Here is a 27,042-nt window from a genome sequence, read left to right on the forward strand (position 1 = left end):
CTCAATCCGATACCCCTATCATCTCACACCTGACATCTGTCAGTAGAAAGGCACTGCCATTTCTGATCTTAACATAAATGCTTTTAATATGTTGGCAGAGCAGGCAAGTCATTAAAAAGTGATCAACTCTGGAAAAAATGTATGTATTTTTGTCATGTTTTTAAATTAAGTAGACATTTGGAGTTTTTTTTTTGGTCCTTGAAAGATGACCAATGTGACTTTAAAAAAAAACTATATATATATATATATATATATATATATATATATATATATATATATATATATTGGATTAGAATGAGTTAGGTAAAGGCAATTATACATACGTAATATGTCGTGTTAAAAAACAACATCTTTGTGCATGAAAATGGAGGCAGAAGCAAGAAGCAGTAATCTGATAGATAAAATAAATAAGAAAGAAAGAAAGAAAGAAAGAAAGAAAGAAAGAAAGAAAGAAAGAAAGAAAAAGTAAAACATACAAGTTGGTTTTCTGTGTTTTCCAACCAGACAACTGCTCCCGGGATTATACATAATAACATTAGCATGCTCTCTACTGTAGATAAAGGGTGTCCAATACAGATGTACACTAAGGTATCCTTAATTAAAGGCAACGCAGCATGCTTTTTTTTTCCCCCAATACAAGCTATTCCACAATATTGTTCATAGGACATGACAGACAGAAGGCACGATGAACCAAACTGTCAATTCGATGGAGAAATATATTTACCAATGTAGGTGAATTGTTGTTTCATAGATAGTTAACATTTATTACATTTTTGCTTAAACAGATATAACAGTCATTTGTGCTCAGAGCATTTGAAAAGTTGAATTTTCAGAAATTGAACTAGCTAGCATGATGCAGCCTCAGTTTATGGAGCTACGTTATATGACTAACTTAGAACTAGCTTAGTTAGCCAGCTAGCAATTATACAGAGAACACTAATGATGTATTATAATATCAAATGACGTTCTCAGCCCGGATTTCTGCCAAGTTTCCTTTCTGATTAAAATACAGCCAAGTGAAGATACAGTTACTCAGGCAGCTGCTTTCTGGAGCATTTTTTTAATTAGAAGCTGCTGTAAATTGAACTGAATATATGTGAACACACTATAAAATATAATCTACTTTACATTTTGAAAGTCCTTTATATTTGTTAAGAACTCCTACTGCAGAAAAACTAAGCGTGTACATTGCTTGAAATGATAAGCAGGTGTGTGGTAGATCGAGAACGTCAAATATTTCTATTTAATATTTAACTTTGGTCCAAATCACTTAAAAACAGGTACAGATTTAGAGATTAATTATAATGCTATGGGAAAGAAGAAGGTATAATTCAATCACTGTAGCTGGCTAGCACTAGAGTTTGGCACGCAAGTTATTTCAGAAAAGTCTCTCAAGCCTCAGCTCCCCCTACTGGATTGGTCTATCAACAGGTGAGTGGCTCTATTGCGGGTGATACTGTAGTCAGACCTAACTGTAGGAGCCTCCTGCTCATTCTTGTCCATCATTAAGACATTCATAGTTATAGGTTGGATTGGTGCCACTCAGTGTTCATCAGTTCGCTGCGACTCTACCAGCTTCCTCCACCTCTGCTGTCGGTTCCTCACCTAAAAAAAATGTTTACGCCATCATTTAACATTACCGCATCACATTTACAACTAGTGCCTCAAATGTCAAAGTAATTAGTAATACTGCCATGCTTATAGAGTGAGCTTTATACATCAACAAACTCAGGGTTTCATTAGTAGAAGGGAGATTCACTGGAGGCTCGAACCTGCTTTCTGTGCTGGAGGATCTCTGGTTTCATCTGTAGGGCTCAAGTCATCAGGAGGCCATCGCAACTCTCCGCTCTCCACATCTCCAGTCTCAGAGGGCTCCACCACGATGGATGGCAAGCGCTTGGATAGCTTGGGGTATCGCTCGTGCGATTCTGGGAAAATCTGGAATATTTGAGTTTTTTTTTTAGCAGTGGAGTGAGACAGGAGAAAACATCTACTTAACTTACTGTAGGCATCCATTAGATCACTGAGATCTTATTATAGGATCGTGCCATTTAATCTCAAATTCAAACTCCAACAAAATCTCTGGAAGTAAATCAGCAGCCAGTATCTACACCCAGCATTTAAGAGTTTAAAACTTCAATAATGAGTCTGTTAGAGAAACTGTTTAATGTATACAGCCAGTTCCCCTGAGCTTACTAATCAGTATTACTAGATTAAAAGCTATGAAATTGATTCTGATAATCAGACGCCTAATTCAACTCAAAGCCGTTTTGGATTCACAGATGATTTCTGAGGAAATTGGAACAAGTGAGTAAAAAAACGCCACAGAGGAAAGTGAAGAGATCTGAACTCTCGATGAATAATAGGGATTGGAAAAGAAAGGATAGTTGGTCATAGTACTGTGAATTCACCATGCTGGCTGCCAGCAGCAAAAGAATGAGAGAAATTCAACCTGCATGTATTGGCAGTGTTCATCCACGCACATGCACACAAAAAGGTAATGATAATTTCCTGAAAAAATTGTGACCTTTCAAGTCTCTGCTCGAGCTCACTGGGTGCAATCTGAATTCATCTGGTCTTTATGAGTGAACAGACATCGGGATTGGCTTTGGGAGCAATGAGAACAAAATGAAAGGGACAGCAATCAGGCTGAAGTGATGGAGTGGCATTCAGAAATAGATCTCGATGACAGAGAGCAATAGAGGGACATTTACACAAGCCAGCTATCCTCAGGGCTGCTGGGGAGCCAGAGATGGGAAGAGGAAAGCAGCAGTGGTGAAATCGTACAGAACACTCTGTGCTTATAAAGCTCTATATTTACAATTTAGAGTCCAGTCTGGTATGTCTGTAATGATAGAGGTGAGGAGCAGCCTCAGTCAATGAAATCGAGCAACGCATTTTCATTGTGCATATATTTGTGTGTGTGTGTGTGTGTGTGTGTGTGTGTGTGTGTGTGTGTGTGTGTGTGTGTGTGTGTGTGTGTGAAACAGATTCCACAATATTGTGAATTTCATCTGGCTCACCTGAAAGCCGATCTTCTGGTCTCCAGATGCACTGTAGTCCCCCACAGCCGCTTCACAGGTGTTCATTACTTCTGTCATAATGTCCTACAGCTCAGGCCTAAAAAAAGTATCCACAAGGAAGTGAGCACCACAAAGCCATTACTGTTAGCGTGTAAGACAACCCATGCACCCATGCTCTCATTTGCTTATGAATGAGGTAGAGCCAGGTTCTGACAATCCACCTGGACTCACAGCTGAGCTCTTCTCTCCTTTCTAAATTAATCACTCTAGCCTGAAAAAATCTGTCCCTCCTTCATCAGCCTTCAAACCAAGCCAGCCTTGGCATTGCCCCCTTTTGGCTGCTGCCGATTCAGATCAGCATATCAATCATAAGAGATTGATATTACATTCGCATATTATCAAGGCTAGTGACAGTTACAGAATCCAGCCCTGGCCTGAGAGAAAATATTTCAAATCTAGTTATAGTAAAAATGAACCAAATCAGAAAAGAAGATATTTTCATCTCAGCATGAGAAATCAGAGCAAATAACGAGGCCAGCTTGACTTATCGACTTTATCTCTGATCTTTTTGAGAAACAACTCCTAAATACACCCTTTAAAAACAACTAGGGTTGTCTGTTTTCAGAGCCCAGACTGTGCCATAGAATATAATAATTTTTCTATGAATATCAAATTACATTTTAAATGACACCCATTTGTGAATGTTAGTATAACAATTCTAGCTTATCTTAACAACCGATCCATTTAGTACATTGCCTAATATCAAACTATTACAATTTTTCACCTGAATTAATATATGAAAATAAATTGAAAGGAAATTACCTCCCTGAGTTTGGCATGGAATAAAACTCTACGTTGTTGTTTTGCAGAGTGCATCCCATGTGGCACTGTCCTAAATATCCCTTTAAAAAGTCATTATCTAACATTGAACGCAAGCACGTTAAAAATGCATGTATTCATGCAAATATAAGCAATATAAAGATGACACATCTTCAGGATTCATGTCACATTACATCACAAAATTCCATCACATCACATCACACAATGCTGATGTTTGTCCCATGATTATGAGACCTGCTGCATTAGATATGGAAAATGTGGTGATGAATTGTGCATGTGATTGGTTCCTCAGTGCTTTTACTGACCCACATTGTCAGTAAAGACATTTGCAAGTGTGTCCTGTGGCACACACACACACACACACACACACACACACACACACACACACTGAAAAGACATGGTAGTATAGAATTAGTTTGGCTTACTCTCAGGATTTGTTCATGCTTAATGGTTAAATGCTTTTACTGGTAGCACTAATATAAACTGAAAAACACTTTCTAAAGCATTATAAAAAGCTTTTCATTAAGGTGCTGTATTTTATGACCTGAGCATCTCTCTGGTTGAATTGATGACTCATGCACTGTAGCTACAGTCAAATAAAGGAATTTTCCCTTAATGGCTCCTGGACCTTCATATGTTTCCCTGACCAACGATTGCACAATATCTAATATCAACTCTGAGTGCAATCTTGTGGAATATAATCCAGATATTGCATTTTTTTTTACATTTTTACCTAGGTATAAAGACAAAGACTAGATTGATGATAGATAGATAGATAGATAGATAGATAGATAGATAGATAGATAGATAGATAGATAGATAGATAGATAGATACTTTATTGATCCTGAATGAAATTCAAGCATCCAGTAGCAACATGCAGAAAAACAGGATTCCTCCACATGCCCCCCAAACATGCAAATGGGGTAAAAAAAAAAAAAGTTTTTTAAATAATCTAAAAATGTAAAATTAAAACTCAAAATGTGTAGTTGCAGATATATATAAAGTATATGTAAGAATATACAGTAAGTATAAGTAATATAGAAATAATTATATAAATAATGTGAATAATAAATAATTATATAATGTGTTTATTTAGCAGTAAGTAGCAGTCTAGTATCAGCAACTAGACAAGTGACAGGACTTTTGCTTGGAAATTCTTTGCCAGACATTGGGGGGAGTTCCGGAGTCACGTGTTACGCCTGTTCGTAATGAACTCACCCTTGTGTTCGTAATGGACTCACATTCACTTGTTCGTAATGGACTCATTATTATGTCTATTTATTTCCCCTGCGTTGTGTCCATTACGAACAGGTGTAACACGTGACACAAAACTCACTGCCGCCTAATGTCCGGCAGAGAATAACCAAAAAGTCCTGTCAACAAAAGTCAATCAAAAGTCCTGACAGCAAGTAAGTACAGATGAAAAGGAAATACAGATAAAAACTATACTAAGTCACGCTTCAGTTTGTATGATTCCACCCTGCCACCTGAGAGGTGTTGTACAGACTAACGGCCAGGGGGACAAAAAAGTTCCTCAGCCTTGTAGTCGAGCAGTAACCCCATGCTTTACATCATTAACCATTCTTCATTTTTCATTTCTAAAGCATATGTCAAATAAAATGTGAAAATAATAAAATAAAAATAATAAAATGTGTTGTATCTTTAATCTAAATGAATGTTATGCTATTAGCAGTAGCATACTTAAATTGATCCTCTAGAATAGTATCATACAAGTTTTGAAAAGCCATAAATTATACATTTTTCTGATTACGTCCTCTTGTTTTTGTGTTAGAAAAACAATACACACTATTCCTGATTCTATTTCCAAATCATTTCATGGGTTATGCATCATGGACCTGTTAATATCATATCTGTTCATCCTAATCTGCATTCTTCTTAGTAGGAGTGATGTCCTGTATATTCCTCTACAACAGAGCTATGGTGAATAAATGTTGAACACGATGTTTAACAATAATAAGTATTATACGTATTAATAAGCTGAACAAGTAACAGAATACTCGGACAGTCTCATTTTATCTACGTTCAAGGCGCATAACTTCCTGTCAGTCTTAAACATTTTTATTAAAAAAAAAAAAAAAAAAAGGTCAAAGACTGGAATTGTTGACTTTATTCCAGCTTGTAGGCTTTAGCCGTTGACAAAAACCTTTTTTTGAGGTTTTTGAGCCAAATTGCAGAGAAACAATTTTTTGAGTAACAATATTATTATACTTCTATACCACAATATAAAATGCATTATACCATGTTGTTGAGTTCTGATTTGGTCAGAAAGTGATTAAAAGGAGCTTTAATAATCATTCCAGCTGGAATTTAAATTATTGGATTATATTAAAGTACCAGCTCTATTTCCATTAGCTTTTATTTTTTCACTAGAAGCAGCTCATTCACAGGGGTGTTTTATAGCGGATGTGCATCTATATGGATTAAAAAGGCGATGTTATTTAGCATATATTTGTTGATAGGGAGACGTTTTCTTTTAGGAAGCGTTGATTTCTCATTTATGGAAAGGGTTTCGATTGTCAGAGATTTGTAACAGTCGGAAAATTTTCCACCGCATAAAAGGACAGAGTAGTTTGTGCTTTGTAACATGACGAGACGTATAAAAGAGGCTGTTGGAGCAAATCTTTATATCTTTCATTACTAAAGTGATAACAGAAACAAATTTCCACAACCTTAAATTAAAGTAGAAATGATTAGAAACTTGTTGGTAAATCATTGTGGTGTAAGAGGAATAAAACACAGGAAATATAATATAATATAATGTAATATGATGTATGATGATGCTTCACATCCAGCTACGTAAACCAAAAAAACGTCATGGATTATTTTAACAGCATAACAACGTGTTCTGTCAGGTTTTTATTCCTTACATATCACACAACTGGAAGCATCATGACTATTAAGGCCAGATCTCGGTTCTAAACAAAACGCCGCTCTATAGCACACTAATCTGCCTGCAGCTGATTACGGATAACATCACTCTCTTACGTCTAACCCATAAAGAGATAAAACGAGAAGAAGTCTGAAGATACGTGACATGAGCTTTGATGTCCTAAGCCCATAAGCTCTTACATTTTACAGGTGACAGGTGAAACAACGGTAGTGCAGGAGATAAGTTCAACTTGAGCAGATTCTCGTTTGAGAAACTCTTATCCTAATAGCAGCATTGTGGCTTATCTTCTGTGATACAGGTGTCAATATAACTCAGTTTACTCAAAGACAGAGTGATATTTGGGGGAAAGTGAGGGGGGTTGATGTGTGTGGGTAGATGAAAGAGAAGAGGAAAAGAGCAGTAATATAAAGCAAACAAGATTAAAGGACCACAAAAACGCTGCCTATGACCTTAAAGTGGTCAGGATATTTCCATAGAACAAAGCTGGGACATTGCAAGTAGTTGCAATGGTTGTTCTGTTATTCATTGTATAAACCAGTGAACGATTGTAACTGTAGTGTCCTAGGATAGGAAACGTAGTGTCCTGGGTAAGTGATGAAACCTCTGGAAGGGAAGAAGGGAAAGAGAGGAATGGGAGATAGATAAAGACATGTAATTGAAATTTAATCATGGTATTTGAAATGTTTCCAATGAGTCAGAACAACATTTGTGCTGCAACATCAATTTCTGTCCATTTACACTTAACATGTTGCAGTGCAAGCTGTGCTACGTGAAATGATCTACCACTGTGAATGTTTAAACATCTAAAGTTTTCCAGGAGAACAAGCCTCTTCCAACCCAGCATCCAAATGACTTATAAGCCTTTGCTATACATCCTAAATAGACGCACCATCTCTCTCTCTCTCTCTCTCTCTCTCTCTCTCTCTCTCTCTCTCTCTCTCTCCCTTTCTCTCTCTCTCTATCTCTCCCTCCCTCTTTCTCTCTCTCTCTCTCTCTCTCTCTCTCACTCTCTCTCTCTCTCTTTCTCTCTTTATCTCTCTCTAACTTTCCCTCTCTGTCTCTCTCTAACTTTCTTTCTTTCTCTCTGTCTCTCTCTCTGTCTCTCTCTCTATCTCTCTCTCTTTATCTCTCTTTATCTCTCTCTCTCTGAAGTTGGTTGAGAAAGGACTGATTATTCATGCTTGTTACTATGATCACACTGGCCTACACAACACTTACAAATGCTGCGCTGTCTGTGGGCACCCTTGTTATCATACAAGCGTTTCCATTGGTAAATTTGCTCGGCAAAGACAAAGAGGGCTTGAGTGAGGGATCAAAGCATCATGCATGTGTTTGGTGCCATTTATAGCAAGACAAAGAAACAGTCAAAGGCTGCATCTGTGCACCGCCACACAAAGCCTTCATTTGGTCATCAAAATATTTTCAGAGGGTCACCTCTAAACACACTGTGTAGTTTATCCAGAGATTCACTGTGTCTACATGTAGGATTCTGTCTACATCAATCAGTTTCAACATCAATCTTTGTGAATGTGATCTGATTCATAAGATCGTATTACTAGAAGATAAAACTGGTGGAAGGCGACACACGGACAATAAAGAGGAAATGACTGATTTCCACAAACAGACTAGTTTTCTTTCAATTAATGGTGCCCTGAGGTGTTGCTGAGCAAGGCTCGGCGGTTGGTAGGCAAAAAATAGAGATGGTTCCTGAATAATTTAACGTCACTGGGTGCAAGGACAGAGTTCACCCCCCTCCCAGCTGTATGGAAAATCTTATTCAAATGCAGGGAAATGATGGATACTGGTCTGACTTGCCTTGCTGCTGTCATCAACCAATGAGTAATACGGACACAGTGTCCCTCAGATTACTAAGCATTATCTTTGCTCATCCCGGGTGACAATACAAAGAATTGAGGCAACTACGATTAAAGCAAATAGAACAATCTAACACAAGTGAATTGTGTAATTACGAGAATCTTGATGACGCAATATGTAGGCACAGAAATCCGAGCAAACTACAAGACTAGTCAAAGAACGACGAGCACAGCTTGTTACGTCAATGGGGAATGACAGAGGTGATGTTTTGAAGATGTTGGAAATTTAGCAGGCGGATGAGAACCCATTTAAAAAATCTGTTTTGAAAATCATTTTCCAGCATAAAATTGATCGTTCGCAAAATGGCTCGTTTAAAGGCAGAAGATATCTGGTAAAAACACCTGTGAGCAGTGTGATGTATGCAACACACTGCAAGTTTAATGGACACACAATTAGCTGAGAGCGTAGCTGTAATGAATAACGTCTAAAGGAGTTACATTCAAGATCAGGCTTTAATCATCTGGAAGGATAACAATGCAGTCAAATCCTAAAAGTAATTTATAAAAAAAGGTTTTTTTGGATTATTTAAGACTGGAAAATTTTTAATAACACAATCATAACCAAACTGAAGCTGTACATGTTCAAACTAAGATTGCAAATCAAGTAGCATTACTTAATTTCTTCTTCTTCTTCTTCTTCTTCTTCTTCTTCTTCTTCTTCTTCTTCTTTTGGGTATTTATTAAAGACAATTTACACTGAGAAATATTTCCCTCCCCAGACTTTGTCAATCTCTAGATGTATGATAACATGCAAGAAATGTAGAAGTTGCATTGCAAAAAAAGGACAGTTATTATTCTTCACATTTCAGTGAGTGAAAATGTGGTGCATATAAGAGATGAGTATTCCTGAGCATTGTACAGCATGTAGACTCGTCTGTATTTGTTAGAAATGACTTACCTGTGTGGTGTGAAGCTGAAAAACTGTAAAAGTGACCTCTTTTCTCCGAGCCTGCTCAGCAGACTGATGTTAATCGCCCGATAGAGATGAAAAAGGAGGGTTTTATTCTGTCTTCTCTCCGGTCGTGTGTGCAAACTTCACATAGAGGAGCACAGATCCCGAGCGTCTGCGAGTGTCTGCGATTACAGAATGACAGGAGGCGTGCGCGAGCCTGCGTCCATGTGTGTGTGGTGTGCAAGAGTGTGTGTAGTGTAAAGGGGAGGGGAGGGGAATTAAATTTGGATAGGAGACATGTCGATCAGGTATTCTCTCTCTCTCTCTCTCTCTCTCTCTCTCTCTCTCCCATTCTTTCTCACTCTCTCCCTTTCTCTCTCTCTCTCTATTTCTCTCTCTCTCCCTTTCTCTCTCTCTCTCACTCTCTCTCTCCCTTTCTCTCTCTCTCTCTCGCTCTCTCTCTCTCTCTCTCTCTCTCTCTCTCTCTCTCTCTCTCTCCTCCATATCATTGCAACCACAGCTCTTGCTATCGTTTGATTTAGAGAAAAAATATAATTCAATTAAATTAGATATGTTTTAACGTTAAATATTGTCAATATGCAGCTTTTTAAAAATCAGAATGTAGATTTAGATCCATAATGACCAAAACTGCCATATAAACTGGTATAGAGATGAGTCAAAAATAACTTCCCCTTTATCTTTGAGAAACCTTTTGCTGTTTGCTCATCATTTTGCAAACACAAGAGTTTTTTGGGCATCACCAAACTCAAATCAGACCTCCTGTGCACACAGCCTGTAATTTACAGGTGTTTGGCATTCATCAACATGACAAAAAAGATTACCTGCATTTATTAAACTTTTGTAATTGCATACATTTTAGTTTGTGTTTGGCTTATGTGGGCATTTACACACCACTTTCACGAAAAATAAGTTAAGTGAGAATAGTGAAAGGATTGAGGAATTATAAATCATTACTTTTCTATAAATGTGTACTATAAAAGCAAACACTACTGAGTGTGTTTAAAGGATGTTTCACTATGAGCATATTGTGAATAAGTGTTGGGGATTCAGTATGAGGATATTGTGAATAAGTGTTGGGGATTCAGTATGAGGATATTGTGAATAAGTGTTGGGGATTCAGTATGAAGATACTGTGAATAAGTGTTGGGGATTCAGTATGAGGATATTGTGAATAAGTGTTGGGGATTCAGTATGAGGATATTGTGAATAAGTGTTGGGGATTCAGTATGAGGATATTGTGAATAAGTGTTGGGGATTCAGTATGAAGATACTGTGAATAAGTGTTGGGGATTCAGTATGAGGATATTGTAAATACTGTAAGTGTTGGGGATTCAGTATGAGGATATTGTGAATAAGTGTTGGGGATTCAGTATGAGGATATTGTGAATAAGTGTTGAACAAATGTTCATATTTTCAAAGTAAATGGTGATCTAACCAATTTCTGCTCTCTGAGATGCCCCAAGTGCTTCATAAGAAATTATATTCAACCACAAAAATTCTGTGTAAGGTTATCTGAACAGAGTTAAAAATGTCTCACACTGAAACCCAACAGTGTCATGACTAACTTTATATCAGACTTGCAGCGATAAAATAATTATTTTGCTTAAACTGATTTAAGTGGAGTTCCTGTACGTGAGTGCACTAGTAAAAAGTTCATCTGATATAAACGAACCTTGCAAGAGTTAATACAACACTAAGGAATTTGCTGTACAAGGACGATTTATTCTCATTCATGTATTTTTAATTAAATGGGATATAAATTCTTAATAAACTATTATTGATCATGTTACTGGATGAGACCGCCTGGTTGGCAGGTAAGACTGTAAAAGTGCTGATTACTATTTTATTAAGTGCAGCAAATTTCTCCTTCAAGACAAGAATGTATATATGAGAATAGATAAGATATTTTTGTGTCTGGATTTTCCTGGTGTCTGGATGATGGTGAGAAAAGGGAACCGGTATAACCTGGTTAAGTTGAGAGCAAACCTATTTGTATAAAATTCTTGAAATACAGATTAATAAAAACACAGACTGAAAACCTGCACAAAAACAAGGACAGGTGAAGATTTGCAGTCCTTTTGAACTTACCTGTTGGTTGTGTGTGCTAACATACCCCAAGACATGCCAAACTGACACCATGCTGTCTCTGCCACACACATACTGTAGACCGTAGCACTTCTCACATTACACACTAAGATCACACGCAGTCAAAACCAGGGCAAGAGGTGAAATGTCAGGGTCAGTGTCACGCCATGAGCAGCTCACGTTCCCACAGATTCAGCCACGATGTTGTGGAGAGTAGCTAACCAGAGAAAGGAGATGCTTCCATTCATAGCCCTGGGTGGTGATCGTCTCACCTCTGTGCTACCAAATGGAAAACTGTGTCAGCATGTACACTTTTTCCAATGTCTCAGTCGCTGCTAGGAAAGGTGTGTTGACACACACACAACCCTAAGCTTGTAAATCTTTAAACACAAGCTGTCATTTTAGTGCAGCTGCCCTACATAATACATGCTAGACACAGACAAATGTAATGACCATTCCATTTTCCACACTGGTGTTCCCAGTTCCTTTTCCATTACATTTTAGCGTTATTGGTGTAGAGGTATGCATTTATAAGGGAGGAGGGTTTAAGTTTTAGCCCTAATATGGCAAAGATTTCAGACATTGTCTGACAAAGATATACTGCAATATGGATAGAGAGTTACCTCCTTCCACAATACATCACTTTCATTCAGGCAGCATGTACATGTATAAAGATTTCATTGTAAGTGGGTCACTATTAAAATAAATAAATACATAAACCTCATGTGAATACCCAGATGTTGCATGCAATGACAGGAGACATGCTGAATCCAAACTGCTGATTGACAGAACAATGGATCTGTGTGGAAAAAAAGGTTATCAAATAAAGAATTCCTGCACACATTTGCAAATTGCAAATAAAAACTGTTCTACTGTATGAATGTCATCAGATAAGGTGACATTAATGATTCTGCATGATTCACTTGCTGAACTATGAGTTAAGGATATAATGTGACATATTTTTTGCATTTCTTCACACAGAGAATCAGGGACAGGAGAGATTATAATCTATTATGTTGTTAAGCTGATGACACGTTTCGAAAAATAAATGAAGCGAGGTTGTCATAAATGGCTTTAATGCTGATTTGATTCATCAGAGCTTAGAGCGGAACTCAAATGTTGACAAAAAGGTCATCCCTGTACACACACACACACACTGCTGTTAATGTGCCTCAGTCTACAGGTGTGACTTTGCCCTTTACTCCAGCAGTATGTTTTCTGTCAAGGGTTTAGAGAAGATTTTTTACCAAAGTGCTTCTAATATGAATGACTAATCCCTGAATTTTTGTGTGTCCTACAGAAATGAGGTATTTTCTGTTCCCCATCCAATTTTAATCAAACGTGTAACTAGAGTGGCATTAAAACTGACTGCACAGTTCTAGTGCTCCCTCTGGTGCACAGACATTTTAAAAAAACATCATGAAGCTTGTTGTTTCTGCAACACCAGCTTTGAATTAGTTAAATCCTTATCATTTAGGAGCAGACATTGTTGACGTTTTGCACTGATTTAAGGAGCTGTGCAAATGCTGAGGTGTGACGGTTAATACATTAATGATCATGCGCTCCATTTTTATCCTGCTATCCCCCAGATCTTAAAGAGATGAGAGGAGCTGGGAGCATAAAAGAATTTTCTTCCATCCATTAGTTAGATTAGAGAAGATGTGAAACCTATTTAGCAAGGCGGAACAAACAAATCTTGTTGTAAATAGCAGAGTCAAATGTTTCCTAGTGACTCGAAGAGAAGATGCATCCAACTCCATGTGGTCTTTGAGGACAACAACATCATAATCAATACACAATTAGACTGTATCTGACTGTAGAAAGATCATTATTCATAATATCACTCTCCGGTGTTTATAACAATTTATAATCACACCATCCAGTGTCACCTGAATGAGGATTGGTTCCCTTTTGAGTCTGGTTCCTCTCAAGGTTTCTTCCTCTTCCATCTAAGGGAGTTTTTCCTCACCACAGTCACCTCAGTCACCTCAGGCTTGCTCGTTGGGGATAAATACAAACACATTTAAATATGTCTAATGTTAATCTTGAATTTTCATATGATATTATTCTTTGTATAATATTAAACTTTCTGTACTTTTTAAATACTTCTTATGTAAAGCTGCTTTGAGACAATGTCCATTATTAAAAGCGCTATACAAATAAATTTGAATTGAATTGACTTCTAAATCCAATGCAGTTTGAACAACTGCCACCTTACTATGCATATGACTTCAATTTGAAATATAATATTTGATTCCAGCTCTTCTGTTGTGGGATAGTGTCAGGTTAATTTTTTTTCATAATGAGAATGATGTGGTAATGCAATGAAATGCTGGTGAAAATTCCAACTCCATATCTTACCAGTAGAGGACGTTATCCTCAAACAGTTCTCTTTGGCTCATGAAGGCATTCACCACGTAGACTGCAGCAAGGCTTGTAGGACTGGATTCTTTTTTTATTCTGCAATAACCTTGATAACCAGCTGGTCAGATTTCCTTGTACACGAACCAGTTACTGTCCATGCAAAGAATGTGGGGTGATTGAGATACTTGGTAGACTATGCGCCTGCTGTGATGGCCGAGTGGTTAAGGCGTTGGATTTGAAATCCAATGGGGTCTCCCCGCGCAGGTTCGAACCCTGCTCACAGCGAGTTTTGGTGGAAGACAGGGTGGAAGTTCACATCCCAGTGCGACCAAGGATCGAGGCCCTTAACCCTCAACTGCTGATCTGTATGATAAATCCAAGTCACTCTGGATAAAGGGTGTGTCCCAAATGCTGTAACTCAGCGGTGTCCAATCTTATCCACAAAGGGCCGGTGTGGGTGCAGGTTTTCATTCCAACCAAGCAGAAGCCACACCTGATTCCATCTGTTTAATCAGTTGTTCTTGGCTTTTAGTAGACTCTGGTGTGGCTTCTGCTTGGTTGGAATGAAAACCTGCACAATACCGGCCCTTTCCGGATAAGATTGGACACCGAATATAATATGGTGATGGTGCTCATTGCTGATCTAAGGGACACATAGGCATCTGTGAAGCATAAGCAGGGGCACTGGAGCTTAGTAATTAGCACCTTTACCTTGTACAGCAATAAATATACCCTAGTTAAATTAAACAGCCAAATCAATCTGGCAAAAAGATTCATGATTCAAGAGGTTTATTGTCATGTGCACAGTGAAAACATAATGGTTTAGACCATACAATGAAATTCTTAGTTTGTAAGTCTCCCTTACAGATAATACATACAGTTTACAGTACAGTATATACAGATTAATATTTAAGTAAGGTGCCGCAGTCAGTGGGGGTTAATAGGGCTTGAGGTAGTGGTGTTAAGTGTTGTTCAGGAGTCTAATGGGTTGTGAATAGAAGAATATAAGCCTTATTTCTGAATGACCATCTCCTCCAAAAACGTGTCTAATATGCCTTGTTTGTTTTGCAAAATCCTAACATGCTCACAGCAGCATTAACAGTTATTTTCTTAATTTTGGAGACACTTTTTCTCCCAAGCAGTTTAAAGCTGACACAGGACACACCTGAGCAGTTCAGAGTAAAAGACCTCATTGAAAGTTTTGGTTTATCTTTTTCATTTAAAATTGGAACAAAAGGTTTAAGACTTTAGAAAGTTTCAAAGCAAAGGAATTCTATGTTAGATATCTTGTGTGATCACTGTGTTAGCTGCTTTGTACAAAAAGTCAGCTTCGGCCCATGTTTCAAGTGAGGTGTGTATTCAGGCGGCACTCTGACGTACTGACTTGAGGAGTGTATGCCAGCTCGAGTGCACAAAAAAAAAGGCAGAACATTCCCAAAAATAAGAAATTCTAAGAAAAGTGTTGTATTCATTTCATTAGTGGTCCCTGACTTTTGGACCCCAATGTATGTAAATGATGGACGAGATGCTGGGGATGACATGATCACTCAAACCTTGAACAAGACCCATTTCGGTTCGAGGCCACCCCTTTATGGATTAGATTAGATTATTAATGGATTATATACAGCCTTCTCTCTGTCTGACATATTATATGTACTGTCCCAAGATGATGCAGTCAACATTGGACTGCACTACATTCTGCAACACCTGGACTGCCCAGGGACATACGCCTGGATTCTGTTTGTTGACTTCAGTTCGGCTTTCAATACTATAATTCCGGAAATTCTCCACTCCAAACTCCTAAGGCTCACTGTACCCCCTTCCATCTGTCAGTGGATCACCAGCTTCCTGACAGACAGGAAACAACAGTGAGACTGGGAGGTGTCACCTCCAGCATTCGGACAATCAGCACTGGCGCTCCACAGGGATGTGTCCTCTCTCCACTGCTATTCTCCCTCTACACTAATGACTGCACTTCAAATGACCAAACTGTTAAACTCCTGAAATTTGCAGATGATACTACGCTCATCGGTCCCATCCAAGATGGCGATGAGTCTGCATACCGGCAGGAGGTGAAACAGCTGGTGCTATGGTGCAGTCAGAACAGTCTGGAGCTAAACACCCTCAAAACTGTGGCGATGATAGTGGACTTTAGGAAAGACCCCTCAACACTACTCCCCCTCACAGTATCCAACAGCCCGGTGTTATCTGTGGAGGCCTTCAAGTTTCTGGGCACTACCATTTCCCAAGACCTGAAATGGGAGTGCAACTTAAACGCCATCATCAAAAAGGCCCAGCAGAGGATGTACTTTCTACGAGATTAAGATCTGCCACGGGAGCTGTTGATGCAGTTCTACACTGCAGTCATTGAATCTGTCCTGTGCACATCCATCACCATCTGGTTTGGTGCAGCAACAAATCAGGACAGAAACAAACTGCAACGCACAGTAAAAACAGCAGAAAAAATAATTGGCACCCCCCTGCCAACTCCCCAGGACTTGTACAACACAAGAACCAGAAACCGGGCAGGAAAAATCACTACTGACTCTTCACACCCTGGACACAACCTCTTTCAGCTCCTCCCTTCTGGCAGACACTACAGAACTTTGCTTACTAAAACTGCCAGACACAGGAACAGTTTCTTTCCCCAGGCCCCTTATCACCCTGATTAATAACTCACCATAATTATATTCACTGCTTCTTATCATAAGTACTGCATTATCGGAACCGTCAGTCATCACATCATCTGTATATTACACACTACTGCTGCTGTATACTGTACAAAAAGCATAATATTGCACAATATTGTTATTTGCACTCCCACACTTTAGGTACATCACTGATCATTCATATTCTATATTCATATTTTATATATTTTATTCATTCTATATTCATATTTTATACTCATTCTGTCTATATTGTATCTCTCATCTGCATTGTTTTCTTGTATAGTTTGTATAATATAGTGTTATTTATGTCTGTACTTCTGAAAGTCACAAACTGCTGGAACCAAATTCCTTGTGTGTGTCAACACACCTGGCCAATAAATCTGATTCTGATTCTGATTCCAAGGGTGTGTAAACATTTATATATATACGTATGTATGTAACGGTTTCATCTCTGAGCAGCTCCTTCAGTGACAGACTGTTACATCTTAAGTGTCTGAAGGAGCGATACAGACGGTCTTTTCTCCCTGCTGCTATTAGACTATTAGACTTTACAATCAAAGCTGCTCCCAGTCACCATAATTACACACTGGATTACTGTTTAACTGCAATAATAACAATAATTTAAACAATACATGTGCAATAACAGAAATTTTAAAAACGTGCAATATGTCTGTTAGTGTAACTATGTACTCTTGGTGTTTTTTTTTCTTCTCTGTATTTATACATTGTGTTGTGTACATACTGTATATTATATTATGTCTCTATTCTTTTATATATTTGCATTTCTTTCTCTTTGCTGCTGTAATAGAGAAATATCCCCATTGTGGGAGGAATAAAGGTATATCTTATCTTATAGGTATATATATATTTACAAAAATGTTATGAATATATATACCACTTACATGCTAATATATATATATATATATATATATATATATATATATATATATATATATATATATATATATATATCATGTATGGCTTTTATACAAAGGTAAAACAAATGTCTTTGGATGACAGAAATGTATGGTAGAACATAGGGAGTTTACTGGTGATGAGGTCAGTGCTAGTCGGATCCCAGTATGTGTCACTCAAACAATGACGTCACATCTGCTTGGCTTTTCCGGTATGGGGTGGGTGGAGCTCCGGTGTCCCGGGTCTGGGATTCTTTACTGGGAGAGAGAGCGAGCGAGCAAGGCGAAGCTGGACGCAGACAAGCTCACCGGTTAACACTGGGAGAATTACTGACTCAGAAACAAAAGGAAAAAGAGAAGAACACCGCGCCTAATGCTCGGGAAGTTTCTTTTTATTTAGAGAAACTAATTTTCGGGATATTCACGGGACAGAATATGGACGTCCGGCCAAGCTGATATTCGACGGGATATAAAATCCCATCCCTGTTTCTTTCACAGTGAGAAGTGTCGGGATTAACGTTAGCCTCAGCGATAATGGAAGCCTCAGGGCCTGCTGCGTGAAACGGTGTCGGTTCGGGAATAAGCGCTGCATTGGACTGAACCGATTCGTGCGTCGTTTTAGCGAGCCGAACATAATGTTAGGCTTGTTTTGCTAGCTAGCTAGCTAGCTGAATGGCTAGCTAGCAAGTTGGAGTCTGGGACTTTCAGTGCTCCACCTCGGCCCAACAGATTTATTTTTTCCTCTCGCTCAGGATTCTCTCGCCTTAGTCGCTGTAAAAACGTCACGTTAAGGTTTTTTTTTTTATTGACGTTATTAGAGTTTTTTTTGTCCTGTCGTTAGGAAGAGTGGTCAGGCCGCTGATATAAAAATGTCGGCGAAGGTGCGCCTTAAGAAGTTGGAGCAGTTGCTGCTGGATGGCCGTCAGAAGACCCCGAGCTCCCTGAGTGTCGAGACGCTTCTGGATATTCTCGTGTGTTTATTCAACGAATGCAGCAGTTCACCGTTGAAACGGGAGAAACACGTGACCGAGTTTTTAGAATGGGGTAAGTGGTGATGTGTGAATCCTGTTTGATTCCTGATTAACACTGTAAGCCCTGTAGACCTCAGCATGCAGCCAAGGTGCTGTCATGATGCTTATTACATCTTCCAGTGTTCTCTTACAATCCTCCTCCTCCTCCTCCTCCTCCTGCTTCGTCCTTTATCCCCAATCTGTTCATTATGTTTACTTCTCTACAATGTTACTGATACATTACTAATCATCTTGGCTTATCTCTGATTACGTTCCTTTTAAACTGGTGACTTAATGTCAGGAGAATTCGATACATCGCTGACTCAACACCGATGACCACTTCCTGTTCGAGGTCGATCAAAGACCAGCCTTTTAAAACAATGCATCATGTATAAATAGATTGTGGCTTTGTGAATAGTTAAATAGTTACCAGCACCACACTAATGCTGTTCCTGTTTCTCCAGTTTATTATTATTTTGGCCAAAATCACGACCGCTTGCTCTGAGCTCTCCTGTTTTTTTTTATACACATAGTCAAAGTCCGCTTTAGACTTTACCCAGGGCAGGTACATGTCTGAATGGTGCAGCAAGCACAATGAGAGGATTCTCTACTCAGAGTGTTTCATTATTGTCAGTAATGAGATTACACCCTAGTGTCTCTGCTCCAGAAAAGATCTCCGGTGTCCTTGAGGAGCCCATCACCAACAGGCAACACACTGCATCCCTGGTGCTTACAGAGAGCTCAGAGTGTGACTCAGGATCCAGGAAGTCAGTCTGTGTCCCTCTGTGTGTGTGTGTGTGTGTGTGTGTGTGTGCGCCCCGCTTACCCTGCTGCAGGCTCATTCACTTCCTGCCAGGAGTCCCGATTGTTAAAAAAAAATTAGGACACCGGAGATTCAGTAAACAGGATCAAATCCTTGCTCTTTGATTACTCCCTGTCCTGATTATTACCCTTTTCACGACTCCTTGATTGACCTAATCAGAGTTGTAGTGGGTGTGTTAGAGCAGGCAAAGCACTAAAATGTCCAGGGTTCAAAACCAATGACCGAGAGGATGAAGTGTGATGCCTGATGTTAATAAACATCCTATTATTGTTCCAGTTTTTATAAACTCCTAAGAATAATCGATCAAACCTGCTTGTATTTTGCTCGTGTTCGAGAAAGCAGTGATGCAAACTGTATTCTCGTTAATTGGTTTATTTCCCAGACGCTTTGCAGCACAAACACTTACAGACTTAGCTTTGAGAATCTGCTCCATTAAACACCCGTTTCTATAAAAAGCATTGCAACTCGCACATCCCTTTAAAACAGCACCAATAATGCGAGCATCACATTGATGCCTGCACGTTTACCACTTATGATTGTAATATTGGGGTGCTTAAAATTTTGAGTTTAATGTGTAAGATCAGCCCATTACTGACACACTTCTGAGAATCACGATGCTTACAGATATCATTATGAGCTACTCAAATAAGCAGAGAGAGAGAGAGAGAGAGCTTTTGGCCTGCAGATGATTATGCATTTAAGCCAGTAAGCCTTATAGCAAAGTAGGCTCGAGCAATGAGGGTGAAAAATATCGACCTGTCTGTTTGCTACAGTGGATATTTAGTGGGTGTTTAGCATGTAAGCATGTAATTAGAAACATACATGAATATAATATCTAGCATTGAGCATCTCTCTGAATATGGCATATTATGTACCAGCTGAATGTGAACATATCTGTGGTGATTACAGGTAAACAGCATCGGGCTCTGCTCACTCAAGGCATGTTGCTGAGCAGGTTATGCCTCTTTTTTATTCTGTGAGAAGGAGAAAGAGCGTGAGCAGGGAGGAGGCAAAGGAAACAGTGCTGCGGCTCTCTGCCTGGCATTTCCCCATGGGATCAGTGCTGTTAATCTGTGCCAGTCTCAAACATCAAAGCCAATGCTAGTCAAGCACACTGTGCTGCTGCTAAGGCTTTAACTAGACAACACTTCACAACAGGATTTTAACAGTATATAGTGGGCAACAGAAAAACTGGTCACTTTGTCAAAGGCCACCTCAAGCTGGACATCTACTACGATGTTCGTGATCTTGTTCACTGAGCGACTGAAACCCCATCCCGTTTTTTTTAGTAGAATACGTAGTGTGTGAAAAACGTACGTCTCCAAAACTTACCAGATACGAACACGGTACCGAATCAGGACTAGTGTTAACCAAGAGGAAGACGCGTGGGGAAAGGTGTGTAAGATGTAGCTGAACATTAACTAAAACGAAGCTATCATGACATCTTTATTTTAAAACTTGAATTTAACAAGTGACTATTTATCTTAGCACTCAGAGGGCCAATATTATATTGTGCTCTGTTACATAATCATGCCCAAATTAGGGTCAGTAAAACACAGCTATGGGTCTAAGATTACAAATTGTATGCATTTTTTTTTTTTGATTATTTGACCTGTCGCTTTTAATCCAGACCTCAATAACTGAAATGTTTAGGGTTATAAATAATGTCAATTGAAAGCGTCCCGTCAGTGAAAGGTTCAGGAATAAAAATCTCTGTGGCTCTAGTACACATCAGCAGTGTTCATGTACATATTTAAATGTGTCTAATAATTGAACTAATGCTCAAAATAACAGTTGTACTGCGTGTCCCAGTTTCCTCTCTGTTTTTAAGTGCTGAAGTCTCGTCAACGAACAAGGGTATAAATTTTATCTCTTAAGACTTTGATCTCTGACCTTAGATTGAGTCCATCATAAGTTCCGTGTGCCCTTTTAAGGACATTGTAGAGGCTTTTTATTTATTTATTTATTTAATGGTGAAGGGTGCTTAATGGTGGTTTAATCACACTCGTTAACGTGGGGTGATGCCAAGTTGTTAAAAGCCTTCACAGCTTCAAATGTTCCACTGTGTCAATTGAAACAGTTTGCAGAAACGCAGCACGAGCGTCAATTATATGCCGTGTAGCTGCATAGTTTACCGCGGCCTAATAAACAATCCCTTATTTTCCTTGGCTAATTTTATCTTTGCGCCCTGGCAGACACTGGAGCAGATGAAATAAGTGCTGTGTCTTGTAGCCTGGATTTACACCTCTCTGGAGGCTGTTAATGTAATTGCACTAGACTCAAACAAGCTTTAGAGTTTTTGCTTTAGTGTTAGATTGGAGACTGAAACGTACACAGACGGCTATACGGACTGCAGGAGGACGCAAAAAGCCGCGGACTTCATTTGCGACGGATAATGCGTCACTTTCACAAAAACTCATGCAAAGTAACACAAGGATGAGGGATTTATTAAATAATGCTTTTTGTCATGACTTGCTATTAAAAAAAAGTCAGCTTGGTTGATAGTGGGGTTGTAAAAAAGTAAAAAATAAAAAAAATTGAAAATGCATTTCTTCCTACTTGCGATTTAAACAAACAAAACAAAAGTGTATTGTTCATGATTTTGGATCTGGCTGCAGCTCAGCAAAAATGTGTAGTCTTCCCTTCTGGACTCGCCCTAAATCATATTACTGCAATGTCACGACATTACTCAAATGCACAGAGGAATATGCTGTTGTTGGCCAGAACTGAACAAAACAGCTATATTTATTTTTGGCTACAAGCTGGTTAACAATTTATAACTTGATCAACACTGACCAAAGTAAGAGATTTTATGGAAAATCTCTTCTCCTAAGGAAGATGGTCTATAACTAACAGTTTGTAATTTATTTTTGTGCAAAGAGACAAAATATATTTCAAAATGTTATGTTAATTTTAGGTCCTCTTACCATGAGCATTTTAAACCATTAGACTACCAGTTAATGGACACTCAATCCATCGTTTGGGTGACTGAGTACAAGAGCTTATGCATAGAGGGAGGAAATGCAAAGTCTGTGTCTCTCATTACGCTGGAAATGTCTGCTAGGTCGTCCACTGTGGCTGTTTTCTCAGCCTGACGTCTCCCATCTGCCACGAGCCGGCTGATTTATTACATTAGGCTAATCAGATCGTCGTGGAGAATCAGATACCTCATTTCTACACTGGGCTTGGAAAGACTCTTTTGCTCAAAATGTTTACTTTTCCATTACAGATCGTGTTTGCATTGTCAGTCTTTTAACACGTAGCACCTGCTAGCGTGGAGGGAGTGGGAACTGATGCGCGCACGTTTTATAAGCGTGCCGTTCATAGGAAATAGACACGAGATATTCAATGAGTAACTAACCTGATATTAATTTCCTAAAATATTGCAAGAATCCTTGCTGGGGTGCTCTGTATTTTCTCCTTTTCCGCAGGAAATAGTTCTAATGAGAGAACTAACACTAGCTTGATTTTTTTTTTTAGTTTATTTATTATTTCTTTATGTATGTATGTGTATATATATATATTTCATGATTACTGACATTTACCTGATGTGTAATTTTTAAATCTGCCCAATGTATATATACACACACATACACACATACTTACATACATATATATATATATATATACACACACACACACACATACTTACATATATATATATATATATATATATATATATATATATATATATATATATATATATATATATATATATATATATATATATATATATATATATATACACATTTGCATATATATACACTTGTAGCACATTGGCCAGATTTCAAAATTACACATCAGGTAAATGTCAGTAATCATGAAATATTAAACCAGCATTGGAAAAGTCCCTGGGCAAAAAATGATGTATTCTTAAAAAAAAAAAAATGCATTTAAACTTCAAATCAAAAGCATCCTTTTTTATCTGAAGAACTGTGGTGTGAAATTTCAGCAGATCACTTAAAGTTTCATGCATCATCTCTTTTTAGATTATTTCCTGGCAGTGTCATTGGTCATCATGATCCTAATGTCAGTAAAATAGCAGTGGGATGCGTCTCAAGCACATTTAAGCTTGTTTTGCAACACAGAGATGTTTAGGTTTAAGGATAAAAGCAGCGCACAGAGGCAACCTGATCCCCTGACATGTAGGTCTCCAAAAACCCAGCAGTGACTCATGGATTAAAAAATGGGAAGGAATGGACTTGAAATATCCCGTGTCAGCTGCTACAGAAAATTCAGCAGTGTATATAGGCATCATATACATATACGAGATGAAAGAGAAGCAGTGTGTGCTCTTTGTCACGGATCACATGCGCTCTACTGTCTTCATTCCAATTAGAGGTTGCTCCATATTTGTATAAAGTTCAACTTTTCTCTACATTGGCACATCACTGGACATGCCCACATCTAGTTGCCTAGTGATGAAGTCGCCAAGCTCTCATCAACAACGAACGGTCTCTGGTGTCTTTGTTGGAGCGAGTCAGTGTATGTTTAAACGTTTTTAAGAGGAAGAATCTGACCGCCTTCGCTCTCCATAAACAGGAGCAAATTATGGATGAAGCCAGAAAGAAATGTGAGTAGTAGTTAATAAAAAAAATACGGCAGCATGGCACGGTGCTCACTGGGCACATAGCAAGCTTTTTCCTGCAAAACCAGACTAATTCAGTGTCACACCGTGTCTGTACAGAGCAGTGTTTAAAAAGCAGGTGGAAGTCATCGTTTGCGGTGTGGGATGATTAATCGACCAAGTTTTCCAGAGTCCAACCCTTTAAAAAGGAGTACACTTTGAATTTGGGTGGGATGGTGACTTGCAGTCCAGCTGCCTTTTGTTGTGTAGCCAGAGTGGCTTGTGAAACTTTTTTGTGAAGAAGTAAATAGTATGTTCTGGTAAACCTGTTTAAATTGTCATGAAAAAAGTCATCAGCTAAAGTACATCCATTATGCCGTATAATAACTTCGGCGTATATTTATAGCTCAATTTCAAGAGGAAATTATTAGAATTGCATTACCGCTAACTAACATCCCCATGTGCTTGATGAGAAGCTGTTTATTTGCAAAACGCTTGGCTGCGCATAAAGAAAAGGTTGTTACTTATGTTTCAATTCTTCTTAGATAACAACAAAGAACAATGAAGCAATGTCAAACATAGCTAAGAAGGAAAACTAGCTGGCCGTGAATGGAAAATGCTACCATTCCCGATGAAGTAAGGTTTGTTTATGTCCTCAGATAATAGCCATGGCTACATCATCCCCTGTCAGAGAAGTGTATATAGTCCTTTGTGTCTCTATCAGTGCACTTGCTATCTAGATTGTTGTACTTTATTTCATTCCATTATCTAACATTTATAGCCTAGCTCTCAAAACATGCTCTCTCGCTCTCAAGACAACACATGGAACTATTCAGCACACAGGAGTTTTATTTGTCTAGTGAGCTAACTAACGGATTGATGAGCTTTTCACCCCTGCGTCTGCCTGCCTCTCATAAGAGAAACCCACCAAATAAAGCTAGCTAACACTAGAGACTCTATCCAAAGCTAGCTAGCTGGTGTTAAGCTGGAAAAAAAAATCCATGATATGGATGCCATCAAATCTATATCACTAGCTAGCACGCTATGATTCGTTTGAAAATATTTGTCAACTCGTCTGTTAATGCCTCGTACACAACAACCAGGATGTCTGAATTTCTGACTCTTTCAGCTATGCTAGACACGACGCAAGTTTTCGCCTACAGAGATTGTGCTCTCAGACGAAACTAAATGCTAGATGTTTCTGTCATCTGATTATTTTGCTTTTGCATTCCCATACAAATAGATGGATGAGTAACTGGATTTTGGGATCTGCTGCACATGACAGCAGATTTATCATTTCTTCACTGATATTCATTGCTTGTTTCTCATCTTTGCTCTTGTTTGTTGTCACAGAGGGGTTCAGAGTATGCAATTCATATGTTCATAAATGCTCTCGTATGGAGTATGTTGCATTGACTCGTGTGCAGTGTATGATCTGGCAAGTAGTCGCTGAATGTAAACGAAGCCGACCAGGGAAGTTCGCTTGTTGTCTGAGAAACATTTCATGAATAATATCCTGAAATTTTGCCCGCAGCCTCAACTTTCACTTTGATTTGCGGAGCATCAAGAAACATTTTGAGCAAATGAGTCTTTCTCGTTCAAAATTACCAACAAAATTTAATTTGTTACAGATCTGAACTTTATTTGAACAGTGAAAGTGTGACATTCTTGCATTTTGGACAAAAAGTTCCTGTCAGCACGGTAGGCTTGGGAATGTGACGGGTAAACTCAGCCATTATTTCTAATAAAGCATCTGTGTTGTCCTTAACAGTAAAGGAAATAGGGAGTCAGGACCAGGCTTGTCAGGAATGTCTTTTCAAACAAACAGCACATTCTCTCATGCATATCACTGCAGAAGTACAGATGGGAATCATGTTGGCAAAAGCTTGATGTTTCTCCATGAATGTTCTTGAATGATTAAAAAAAAAAATAATAATAATCCTTCATTAAAAAGTTCTTGCTGTCCCTGAGAGGCAGAAGTCACCTGACTTAAAGACTAAAGAGAATTCCATTCATTCCTGAAAATATCCTCCCCCAACCCAAGGCATGTGTAGGCGGCCTTTCCTTCCCCCTCGATTCCCCTCCTCTGTTTCTCTGCTTCTAGGCACAAGGCCACAGGCATGACACGGATTAGCTGATCAGGATGCCTATATTTCTCTGAAAGCTCTGGCTCGTAGACCTAAGCTGTCCCCCACACACCTTGGTAGCTTGTATTCTTTCAGTTTACTTCAAATAAAGCCCACGTCTCAACCAACAGAGAACCACAGCCATGTAGAGATATTAAACGTTACCATATAGAATATCTCGCTTTTCAGAAACATGAGAGGTTTTTGTTAAATGCACTCAGATTGTAGGCAGGGTTTGAATTGTTGGCCTGTTCAAGTTCATACTAGCGCACATATTTTTACCCATCATGCCCATACAGGCTCAATTAGGTGCTGCATCCTAATCCTTACACTTTTTGACCCTCACTATAAGATGATTGACTGTTGGATGGTTTGTACATTTCTGCAAGAATTTCGCAACGTTTACGGCGTTGACATGAACTTAGAAATGTCAGCACCTTGTGTTTGCTTCTCGAGTGAGTCTTTATTTGTTTATTTATTTTGTGAACTCCCTCATAAAGAGACACGGGCGTGGTGCCTATTATGTGTCCTCTGCCATAAATCCCTGTCATTTGAAAGAGCCATTAGGTATAAAAGCATGACTAAGTAATAAAAGTTGCAGAGGCTATGCCCTTGACCCAAGCTGTGTTCTCCATCAAGAAATGTCACTGACCCTTTCATGCCTTTGGTGATTGTTCTCATTGTTCCCATGTGGTGGGCCACAGCAGCTGTTTTCCAATGCTCTCTGTGAGGGCTCCCATTTTTCTAAAATGTTGCCACGAGTAATACCACAGAGTTATCATGAAGCAGGTTCGGATTGGAAAAACATTGCTGACGATGTGATGCATTCTATTTGTTATATCTAGTTCTATTATACTTCATTGATGGTGTTTTACAGTAGATATACTCCAGCAGATATTACAGGAAGAGCACTCTCCTCTCC

General features: G+C 38.7%; 2 protein-coding genes and 1 non-coding gene across 5 annotated transcripts in view; 2 read left to right on the top strand and 1 right to left on the bottom strand.

The window, feature by feature from the left end:
• Positions 1-737: 737 nt before the first annotated feature.
• Positions 738-9,774, bottom strand: si:dkeyp-72h1.1 (uncharacterized protein LOC799956 homolog). The gene is made up of 4 exons (XM_060866603.1): positions 9,548-9,774; positions 3,024-3,120; positions 1,773-1,938; positions 738-1,605 (listed from the first exon to the last, which is right to left on the bottom strand). Exons 2-4 carry the CDS (start codon positions 3,099-3,101, stop codon positions 1,553-1,555), a joined length of 297 nt encoding a protein of 98 aa, XP_060722586.1. The 5' UTR covers positions 3,102-3,120; positions 9,548-9,774; the 3' UTR covers positions 738-1,552.
• A 4,440-nt stretch (positions 9,775-14,214) lies between these two features.
• On the top strand, positions 14,215-14,296 carry trnas-uga (transfer RNA serine (anticodon UGA)). The gene has a single exon. It is a non-coding gene; the product is annotated as a tRNA-Ser (tRNA).
• Positions 14,297-17,846: 3,550 nt separating this feature from the next.
• Positions 17,847-27,042, top strand: part of cdc42bpb (CDC42 binding protein kinase beta (DMPK-like)) — a 55,476-nt gene continuing 46,280 nt past the window's right edge. For 2 of the 3 annotated variants that reach the window (XM_060866604.1, XM_060866606.1), the window contains exon 1: positions 17,847-18,638. In XM_060866604.1, coding sequence (XP_060722587.1) covers positions 18,464-18,638 — 175 coding nt within the window. In that variant the 5' untranslated portion in view covers positions 17,847-18,463. The remainder of the gene's footprint in view (positions 18,639-27,042) is intronic. The other variant, XM_060866605.1, reaches the window with a different exon arrangement.

The sequence above is a fragment of the Tachysurus vachellii genome, chromosome 3 (genome assembly GCF_030014155.1).
Source record: "Tachysurus vachellii isolate PV-2020 chromosome 3, HZAU_Pvac_v1, whole genome shotgun sequence".
Taxonomy (NCBI): domain Eukaryota; kingdom Metazoa; phylum Chordata; class Actinopteri; order Siluriformes; family Bagridae; genus Tachysurus; species Tachysurus vachellii.